The 10,915-nt window shown below is 60.3% G+C and overlaps 1 protein-coding gene across 1 annotated transcript; it reads right to left on the bottom strand.

The window, feature by feature from the left end:
- Positions 1-3,748: 3,748 nt before the first annotated feature.
- On the bottom strand, positions 3,749-8,360 carry LOC146759130 (actin filament-associated protein 1-like 2). The gene is made up of 3 exons (XM_085510255.1): positions 8,194-8,360; positions 4,008-4,136; positions 3,749-3,939 (listed from the first exon to the last, which is right to left on the bottom strand). The coding sequence occupies exons 1-3, from the start codon at positions 8,207-8,209 to the stop codon at positions 3,812-3,814; spliced, it is 273 nt and encodes a 90-aa protein (XP_085366381.1). The 5' UTR covers positions 8,210-8,360; the 3' UTR covers positions 3,749-3,811.
- Positions 8,361-10,915: the final 2,555 nt, after the last annotated feature.

Below are 10,915 nucleotides of genomic sequence, written 5' to 3' on the forward strand. Positions count from 1 at the left end.
GGATATGGGGATAAAGGGGTGTGTGATGGGGATAAGGGAGGTAGGGGGGGTAAGGGGGAGAATGGGGGAAATGGAGGGATGGGGGGGATAAGGTGGGAGATAAGGGGGGAGGATAGAGGGGGATGAGGGGGATTCAGGCGGATGGGGGGTGCAATGGGGTATAGGGGGTACAGGGTGGATAAGGGGGAATGGGGAGAGATAAGGGGGATAGGGAGGATAAGGGGGATGGGGGGATATAGGACATGGGGGGTGCAGTGCAATGGAAGATAGGGGGTACAGGGTGGATAAGGGGGAATGGGGAGAGATAAGGGAGACAGGGAAGATAAGGGGGATATGGGACAGTGCAATGAGGGATAGGGGGTACAGGGGGGATAAGGGGGGTAATGAGGGATAGGGAAGATAAAGGGGGGAGGATAGGGGGTATGGGGGAGATAGGAAGGGGATGGGGGGAAGGGGGATATAGATAGGGAGGAGTATGGGGGGGATGGGGCAATAGGAGGAGGATGGGGGGGATAGAAGGGGTATGGGGGGTATGGGGGGGATCTGCATGGGGCCGTGCGGTGCAGGCCGTACTCACCGTGTCCCGTGGAGCTGCGGGGTTTGGTTTCCTCATAGGAACCCTCGGGTGGGGGGGGGGGTGAGGAGCCCCGGGCCTCCATCTGACGGGGGGGGGGGTCCCCAAGGGGTCCCCATAGGGATGGATGGGAGCTCACACTCAGTGCAGCCCAGTTGCTCAGCACAGGGATGGCTGCATTGAGCTGCATTGGGCTGCATTGGGCTGCATTGGGCTGCAGCCGGACCCCCCCTACAACAACCCAGCATTGCAGCCCCATCCTTACCCCAACCTGGGAGCTCTGGGTGCCGTCCTGGTGCAGCTCACACGCTCTGCATCCTCCCATATCCAGAACTGCAGCCCCTGCTGTGCATGGGAGGGGAGGGGGCAGCATTGCAAGCAATGCACCAGGTCAGCAGGAGGGTGAGCAGCACGAAGCTCGACGTGCAGCAATGCAGGATGGTGAGCAGCTCAACATGCAGCAATGCAGGATGGTGAGCAGCTCAATGTGCAGCAATGCAGGATGGTGAGCAGCTCAACGTGCAGCTCAACATGCAGCAATGCAGGATGATGAGCAGCTCAACATGCAGCAATGCAGGATGGTGAGCAGCTCAACGTGCAGCAATGCAGGATGGTGAGCAGCTCAATGTGCAGCAATGCAGGATGGTGAGCAGCTCAACATGCAGCAATGCAGGATGGTGAGCAGCTCAATGTGCAGCAATGCAGGATGGTGAGCAGCTCGACATGCAGCAATGCAGGATGGTGACAGCTCAATGTGCAGCAATGCAGGATGGTGAGCAGCTAAATGCGCAGCAATGCAGGATGGTGAGCAGCTCGACATGCAGCAATGCAGGATGGTGAGCAGCTCAATGTGCAGCAATGCAGGATGGTGAGCAGCTCAATGTGCAGCAATGCAGGATGGTGAGCAGCTCAATGTGCAGCAATGCAGGATGGTGATCAGCTTGACGTGCAGCAATGCAGGATGGTGAGCAGCCCATTGTGCAGCAATGCAGGATGGTGAGCAGCTCAATGTGCAGCAATGCAGGATGGTGAGCAGCTCAACGTGCAGCAATGCAGGATGGTGAGCAGCTCAATGTGCAGCAATGCAGGATGGTGAGCAGCTCCACGTGCAGCAATGCAGGATGGTGAGCAGCTCAATGCGCAGCAATGCAGGATGGTGAGCAGCTCAATGTGCAGCAATGCAGGATGGTGAGCAGCTCAACGTGCAGCAATGCAGGATGGTGAGCAGCTCAACGTGCAGCAATGCAGGATGGTGAGCAGCTCCTTGTGCAGCAATGCAGGATGGTGAGCAGCTCAATGTGCAGCAATGCAGGATGGTGAGCAGCTCGACGTGCAGCAATGCAGGATGGTGAGCAGCTCGATGTGCAGCAATGCAGGATGGTGAGCAGCTCAATGTGCAGCAATGCAGGATGGTGAGCAGCTCAACATGCAGCAATGCAGGATGGTGAGCAGCTCAATGTGCAGCAATGCAGGATGGTGACAGCTCAACGTGCAGCAATGCAGGATGGTGAGCAGCTCGATGTGCAGCAATGCAGGATGGTGAGCAGCTCAAGGTGCAGCAATGCAGGATGGTGAGCAGCTCAATGTGCAGCAATGCAGGATGGTGAGCAGCTCAATGTGCAGCAATGCAGGATGGTGAGCAGCTCAACGTGCAGCAATGCAGGATGATGAGCAGCTCAACGTGCAGCAATGCAGGATGGTGAGCAGCTCAATGTGCAGCAATGCAGGATGGTGAGCAGCTCCACGTGCAGCAATGCAGGATGGTGAGCAGCTCAATGCGCAGCAATGCAGGATGGTGAGCAGCTCAGTGTGCAGCAATGCAGGATGGTGAGCAGCTCAACGTGCAGCAATGCAGGATGGTGAGCAGCTCAACGTGCAGCAATGCAGGATGGTGAGCAGCTCCTTGTGCAGCAATGCAGGATGGTGAGCAGCTCCATGTGCAGCAATGCAGGATGGTGAGCAGCTCAATGTGCAGCAATGCAGGATGGTGAGCAGCTCCATGTGCAGCAATGCAGGATGATGAGCAGCTCCACATGCAGCAATGCAGGATGGTGAGCAGCTCAATGTGCAGCAATGCAGGATGGTGAGGAGCTGAATGTGCAGCAATGCAGGATGGTGAGCAGCTCAACATGCAGCAATGCAGGATGGTGAGCAGCTCAATGTGCAGCAATGCAGGATGGTGAGCAGCTCAATGCGCAGCAATGCAGGATGGTGACAGCTCAATGTGCAGCAATGCAGGATGGTGAGCAGCTCAATGTGCAGCAATGCAGGATGGTGAGCAGCTCAATGTGCAGCAATGCAGGATGGTGAGCAGCTCAATGCGCAGCAATGCAGGATGGTGAGCAGCTCAATGCGCAGCAATGCAGGATGGTGAGCAGCTCAATGTGCAGCAATGCAGGATGGTGAGCAGCTCAACATGCAGCAATGCAGGATGGTGAGCAGCTCAATGTGCAGCAATGCAGGATGGTGAGCAGCTCAATGTGCAGCAATGCAGGATGGTGACAGCTTGATGCGCAGCAATGCAGGATGGTGAGCAGCTCAATGTGCAGCAATGCAGGATGGTGAGCAGCTCAACATGCAGCAATGCAGGATGGTGAGCAGCTCAATGTGCAGCAATGCAGGATGGTGAGCAGCTCAACGTGCAGCAATGCAGGATGGTGACAGCTTGATGCGCAGCAATGCAGGATGGTGAGCAGCTCAATGTGCAGCAATGCAGGATGGTGAGCAGCTCAATGTGCAGCAATGCAGGATGGTGAGCAGCTCCACATGCAGCAATGCAGGATGGTGACAGCTCGATGTGCAGCAATGCAGGATGGTGAGCAGCTCCACATGCAGCAATGCAGGATGGTGACAGCTCGATGTGCAGCAATGCAGGATGGTGAGCAGCTCGACGTGCAGCAATGCAGGATGGTGAGCAGCTCGACGTGCAGCAATGCAGGATGGTGAGCAGCTCGACGTGCAGCAATGCAGGATGGTGAGCAGCTCGATGTGCAGCAATGCAGGATGGTGAGCAACTCAATGTGCAGCAATGCAGGATGGTGAGCAGCTCAACGTGCAGCAATGCAGGATGGTGAGCAGCTCAATGTGCAGCAATGCAGGATGGTGAGCAGCTCAACATGCAGCAATGCAGGATGGTGAGCAGCTCAATGCAGCAGTGCAGGATGGTGAGCAGAGCAACGTGCAGCAATGCAGGATGGTGAGCAGCTCAACGTGCAGCAATGCAGGATGGTGAGCAGCTCAATGTGCAGCAATGCAGGATGGTGAGCAGCTCCACATGCAGCATAACTCACCTGCATCACCCCGTCCCTGCTGCATCCCCAGTGATGGCGAGATGCAGCGCATCATCATGTATTCTGCATCCTCTGCTGCATGGGGGGTAGATGTGAGTTGCAGCCCCACTCTGTGCCCCCCTCCATCTCCCCATCGCATTCACCTGCCGGGCCCTGCAGCCGTCGCAGCAGTTCTGCAATTTGCTGCTTCTTGGCCTGGGCTGCAGCGCTGAGGTTCTCCTGGTCGAGGAGCAGCAGGAAGGGATGCAGGTCGGCCAGCAGAGCCTCCAGATCTGCAGGGGAGCAGCGCTGCAGCACCAACCCCGGGGACAACCCTGCTGGGTTGCAGGTTTGGTGCATGCACAGCTCAGCGTGCTGCTCCTGCAGGAGGGGAGCTGCTGCTGCTGCTGCTGCTGCTGCTGGGGGCTGCTCAGTGCATGCAATAAATGCAGAGCAGCCACTGGGAGCAGGGAGGGGGGTCTGGGGGTCCTGCAGTAGCAGCAGGGCCAGGCAGTGCCATGGTGTCAGCACCCATGCAGCCATTGCATCCCCACGGTGCCAGCATCCATGCATCTATTGCATCCCTATGGTGCCAGCACGTATGCACCCATTGCGTCCTCATGGCGCCAGCATCCATGCACCAATGCATCCCTACTGCACCCCATAGAGACAGCATCCATGTACCCATTGCATCCCAGCTGCATCCCTGTTGCGTCCCCCATTGCATCCCCATGGTCAGCATCCATGCACCAATGCATCCCTACGGCACCACATAGAGACAGCATCCCTGCACCCATTGCATCCCCATTGCATCCCCATGGTAACAGCGTGTCTGCACCAATGCATCCCTACTGCACCCCATAGAGATTGCATCCCCATGGTGCCAGCATCCCTGCACCCATTGCATCCCCACTGCATCCCTGTTGCATCCCCCATTGCATCCCCATGGTGCCAGCATCCCTGCACCCATTGCATCCCCACTGCATCCCCATGGTGCCAGCATCCATGCACCCATTGCATCCCTGTTGCATCCCCATTGCATCCCCACGGTGCCAGCATCCATGCATCTATTGCATCCCTATGGTGCCAGCACGTATGCACCCATTGCATCCTCATGGCGCCAGCATCCATGCACCAATGCATCCCTACTGCACCCCATAGAGACAGCATCCATGCACCCATTGCATCCCCGTTGCATCCCCCATTGCATCCCCGTTGCATCCCCCATTGCATCCCCCTGGTGCCAGCATATCTGCACCCCTACAGAACAGCCCCCCCTGCACCAATGCAGCCCTGCAGCCACCCTGTGTGTGGGGTGGGAGCTGCATGTCTGTCTGTGTGTGTGTGTGTGTTTGGGGGGGGAAGGAAACATCTGTCCGAGCAGCAGCGCTGAGCAATGCAGGAACTGCAGCCAAACAGCTGCAGCACCATGGGAACGGGGGGGGGGGATAATAAGGGAAAGGGGGGGGAGGAACAACAGGAGAAACAACGGGGGGATGATGGGGGGGGTCTATAGGGCAGACACTGATGGGGGGGGTCTATAGGGCAGAACCTGATGCTGGAGGGGGTCTATAGGGCAGACACTGATGGGGGGGTGGGATGTGGGGCAGACCCTGATGTTGGAGGGGGATGTGGGGCAGACCTTGATGCTGGGGGGGGGGGGGGATGTGGGGCAGACCCTGATGCTGGGGGGTGGGATGTGGAGTCTATAGGGCAGACCCTGATGCTGGGGGGGGCTATGGGGCCAGACCCTGATGTTGGGGGGCAGCTGTGGGGCAGACCCTGATGCTGGGGAGGGTCTATAGGGCAGACCTTAATGCTGTGCCCACCCTGCTCAGCTCTGCCTCCCCCCCCCCCACCTATATCCCCCCCCCCCCCAGTGTGCTCAGAGCTCTGTGCCCCATAGCAGCCCTATATGGTGACACCACCCCCCGTGCCCCATAGCAGCCCCCTATAGTGACCAACCCCCTGTGCCCCATAGCAGCCCCATATGGAGACACCACCCCCTGTGCCCCATAGCAGCCCCCTATAGTGACCAACCCCCTGTGCCCCATAGCAGCCCCATATGGTGACACCACCCCCCGTGCCCCATAGCAGCCCTATATGGTGACACCACCCCCCGTGCCCCATAGCAGCCCTATATGGTGACACCACCCCCTGTGCCCCATAGCAGCCCTATATGGTGACCAACCCCCATTGGTCTTCAAGGTTGGGGGGGGTCTTTGAGATGGAGGAGGAGGGTAAAGATGGGAGGGGTCCTAGAATTCGGGGGGGGGGTCCTTAAAGTTGGGGGGGGTCTCTGAGATGGGGGGCGTCAAAGAATTTGGGGGGGGGCCTAAATGGTGGGGGGGGGGGATAAAGATGGGGGGAGTTAGAATTGGGGAAGGGTCCTTAATATTGGGTGGGGGTCTCTGAGATGGAGGGGGGGTTAAAGATGGGAGGGGGGGTCAAAGAATGGGGGGGGTCCTTAAGGTTGGGGGGGGTCTCTGAGATGGAGGGGGGGGTAAAGATGGGGAGGGGGCCTAGAATTGGCGGGGGGGAAGAGATGGAAAGCATCCATGGGGCAGGGAGGCAAGCAGCCCCCCAGCTATAGGGTGCAGGGGGGGGTCAAACGAGGAATCTATGGGGCAGGAGGGGGGGGGTCACAGCTGTGGGGCGCCCCAGGGATCGCGGCCGGGATGACTCAGTGCTGGAGCCGCTCCCGGCCGCAGCGTGACCCCATAGCGCGGCTATAGGGCGGGGGCCCTTCCCCTCCGCCCCCACGGAGCTCTGCCCCACATCGCCCCATAGGAGCAGCCCCCACCCCACACTCCGTCCCGTGACTCCCCCCCCCACCTTGTTTACACTCCGTCCCTCACCCCATTGACAGCCCCGGCCCCACAGCCACCCCACAGCCACCCCACTGACACCCCATAGCCACCCCCAGCCCCACATCCACCCCACAGCCACCCCACAGCCACCCCACTGACACCCCATAGCCACCCCATTGACACCCCATAGCCACCCCATTGACACCCCACTGACACCCCACTGAAACCCCCAGCCCCACAGCCACCCCATAGCCACCCCACTGACACCCCACAGCCACCACACTGACACCCCCAGCCCCACATCCACCCCATAGCCACCCCACTGACACCCCATAGCCACCCCCAGCCCCACATCCACCCCACAGCCACCCCACTGCGCTCAGCCCCACTCAGCCCCGCTGCCCTATAGGGCCGCACCACCATCCTAATGCTGGTCCCCCCCAACACCTGCCCCACACTGATGCTCTCACCCCATACGCTCACAGCCCCTATATCCTCACCCCCCCCATACCCATAACCCCATACCCATAAGCCCTAGACCCTCACCCCCTATACCCCACACCCCACACTCTCACCCCCTATATTGCACCCCATACTCTCATCCCCTATACCCTCACCCCCCCATAACCCCTATATCACCCCATATACACCCCCTATACCCACCCTCCCCTAAACCAACACCCCCCACACCCCACACACCCTATACCCCCACACCCCATACTCACCCTCCCCCAAAGCAACAGCCCCCTATACCTGCACCCCATACCCATAACCCCAATAACTCTCACCCCTACACCAACCCTATACACCCCCTATTTACACCCCCCATACCCCACACTCACCGTCCCCTAAACCAACCCCCCCCACACTCTCACCCCCCAATATACCCTCACCCACCCCCTATACTCCCCCTGCCCCATACCCACACCCCATATACTCCCCCTGCCCCCCACCCCCATCCCCTATACCCACCCTCCCCTATACCCACAGCCCTATACTCCCCCTGCCCTATACCGACACCCCCTATAGCCCCCCTGCCCCATACCCAACCCCATATACTCCCCCTGCCCTATAGTCCCCCCCTATACCCACCCAATATACTCCCCCTGCCCTACACCCACGCCCCATATACTCCCCCTGCCCTATACCCATACTCCATACTTCCCCTGCCCTATACCCTCCCCCCCATACACCCCCTGCCCTATACCCACACTCCATATACTCCCCCTGCCCCATACCAACCCTACCCCATACCAACCCCATATACTCCCCCTGCCCCATATCCACCCTATATACTCCTTCTGCCCTATACCCAACCCCCCTACACCCACCCTCCCTATACTCCCCCTGCCCTATACCCACACCCTCTATACCCACCCTATATACTCCCCCTGCCCTATACCCCCTATATCCCCCCTTCCCTATACCCACCCACACCCCCTATACTCCCCCTGCCCTATAGTCTCTCCCCTATACCCACCCCATATACCCCCCCTGCCCCATACCCCTCCTATACTCCCCCCCCCCCCCCCCCCCATACCTCTCCTCCGGTCCATGCTGGTTCAGTTCTCACATCCCGGCGGTTCCGACCCGGTTCGGCCGCGCCGCCCCATAGAGAGAAGAACCAGGGAGGAGGGATCGGATCCGACCCGGATCGACAGCGCCATCTATGGGGCGGATCGGGAACGGGGGAGAAAACGGACCGCGGGGGGGGAACCGAACCGGACCGGACCGGGGGGGGGGGAGATGGACCAGGGGAGGGGAAGCGGAACCGGAGAGAGGGGGGGGAACGAACCGGACCATGGGGGGGAAACGGAACCGGACCGGGGGAACCGGACTGAACCGGGGGGGGAACGAACCGGACCGGGGGGGGTCGAAACGAACCGGATCAGGGGGAACCGAACCAGACCATGGAGGGGAACCGAACTGGACCTGGGGGGAAACGGAACCAGACCGGGGGGGGAAAACGAACCGAACCGGACCGGGGGGGTCGAAACGAACCGGATCGGGGGGGAACCGAACCAGACCATGGGGGGGGTCGAAACGGAACGGACCGAGGGGGAAAACGAATCGGACCGGGGGGGGGGGGGGAAACCGAACCGGATCGTGGGGGGGGGAACGAACCGGACCGGGGGAACCGGACCGGACCGGGGGGGGGTCGAAACGAACCGGATCGGGGGGGAAACGAACCGGACCATGGGAGGGAACCGAACCAGACCGGACCGGGGCGGGGGGGGCGTGATGGACCGGACCGGGGGGGATCGAAACGAACCGGACCATGGGGGGAAAACGAATCGGATCGGGGGGGGGAACCGAACCGAACCGGGGGTTCGAAACAAACCGGACCGAGGGGGGGGAACGGAACCGGACCGGGGGAACCGGACCGAACCGGGGGGGGGTCGAAACGAACCGGACCGGGGGGGAAACGAACCGGACCAGGGGGGAAAACGAATCGGATCGGGGGGGGAACCGAACCGAACCGGGTTGTTAAGAGACGGAGCGGCCATTTTTTCACCTTTAATTCGAAGCCAACAACAAAAAAAAATTAATAAAATAAAGAGAAGAAATAAAATAAAATGAAGAAATACAAAAAAATTCATCCGACAGCGGCAAAATCAAATGGAGCCCAACGGGAACAACGAGAAGTGAACGGAGACCCCCCCCAGTTAGAGACCACCCCCCTATTTAACGACCCCCCCCATTTATCGACCCCCAACTGGGTTTGGACGTCGCTGTTCCCGGTGAAAGGCAGAGAAAGATCCCGAAGTACATTCGATGTGTGGGGCTGAGGGATGTGGGGCTGGGGGGGGATGTGTGGGGCTGGGGGGGATGTGTGGGGCTGGGGGAGGATGTGTGGGGCTGGGGGGGTTTGTGGGGCTGGGGGGATGTGTGGGGCTGAGGGATGTGGGGCTGGGGGGGATGTGTGGGGTAAGGGGGATGTGTGGGGCAGGGGATGTGTGGGGCTGGAGGGGTTTGTGGGGCAGGGGGGGATGTGTGGGGCAGGGGGTGTGTGGGGCAGGGGGGTGTGTGGGGCAGGGGGGTGTGTGGGGCAGGGGGGGATGTGTGGGGCTGGGGGAGGATGTGTGGGGCCGGGGGGGATGTGGGGCTGGGGGGGATGTGTGGGGCTGGGGGGGGATGTGTGGGGTAAGGGGGATGTGTGGGGCTGGGGGGGATGTGTGGGGTAAGGGGGATGTGTGGGGCTGGGGGGGATGTGTGGGGCTGGGGGGGATGTGTGGGGTAAGGGGGATGTGTGGGGTAAGGGGGGGATGTGTGGGGCTGGGGGGGGATGTGTGGGGCTGGGGGATGTGTGGGGTAAGGGGGGGATGTGTGGGGCTGGGGGGGATGTGTGGGGCTGGGGGGGATGTGTGCCCCATAGCCCTGCAGCGCTGCCCCATTGCATCACCCCACTGCATCATCCCACTGCATCGCCCCATTACCCTGCTGCAATGCTCCTTGCATTGCCCCGCAGCACCACCCCATTGCATTGCCCCACTGCAATGCTCCCTGCATCACCCCATTGCATCACCCCATTGCATTGCCCCACTGCAATGCTCCCTGCATCACCCCATTGCATCCCCCCACTGCCCTGCTGCAATCCCTGCACCACCCCACTGCCCCACTGCAATGCTCCTTGCATCACCCCATTGACCCACTGCAGCATCTCACTGCATTCCTCACTGTCCTGCAGCATCACCCCATTGCATTGCCCCATTGCATTGCCCCATTGCATCACCCCATTGCATTGCCCCACTGCATCACCCCATTGCCTTGCTGCAATGCTCCTTGCATTGCCCTGCTGCATCACCCCACTGCCCTGCAGCACTGCCCCACTGCCTTGCTGCAATGGTTCTTGCATTGCCCCATCGCCCTGCAGCACCACCCCATTGCATTGCCCCACTGCATCACCCCATTGCCCTGCTGCAATGCTCCTTGCATTGCCCCATTGCATCACCCCACTGCATTCCTCACTGTCCTGCAGCACCGCCCCATTGCATCGCCCCATTGCCTTGCTGCAATGCCCCACTGCATCACCCCATTGCCTTGCAGCAATGCTCCTTGCATCGCCCCATTGCATCACCCCACTGCCCTGCATCCCACCTGCCCCATTGCATCACCCCATTGCCCTGCTGCAATGCTCCTTGCATTGCCCCATTGCATCACCCCATAACCCTGCAGCCCTGCACGGCCCCATTGCAGCCACAAAGACACAACCCCAAACTCAGGCTCTGCCCCACATCCCCCCCATAACAAACCCCATTTGC

This window comes from Coturnix japonica, chromosome 10 (genome assembly GCF_054131305.1).
Source record: "Coturnix japonica strain WE chromosome 10, WE-NBRP24, whole genome shotgun sequence".
In the NCBI taxonomy this organism is placed as follows: Eukaryota; Metazoa; Chordata; class Aves; order Galliformes; family Phasianidae; genus Coturnix; species Coturnix japonica.

Excerpts from the sequence above, each read along its gene's own strand:
- LOC146759130 (XM_085510255.1), bottom strand. Across the intron at positions 3,940-4,007 it reads ACGGCTGCAGGGCCCGGCAG|CAGAGGATGCAGAATACATG; the intron begins GTGAATGCGATG and ends CCCCCCATGCAG.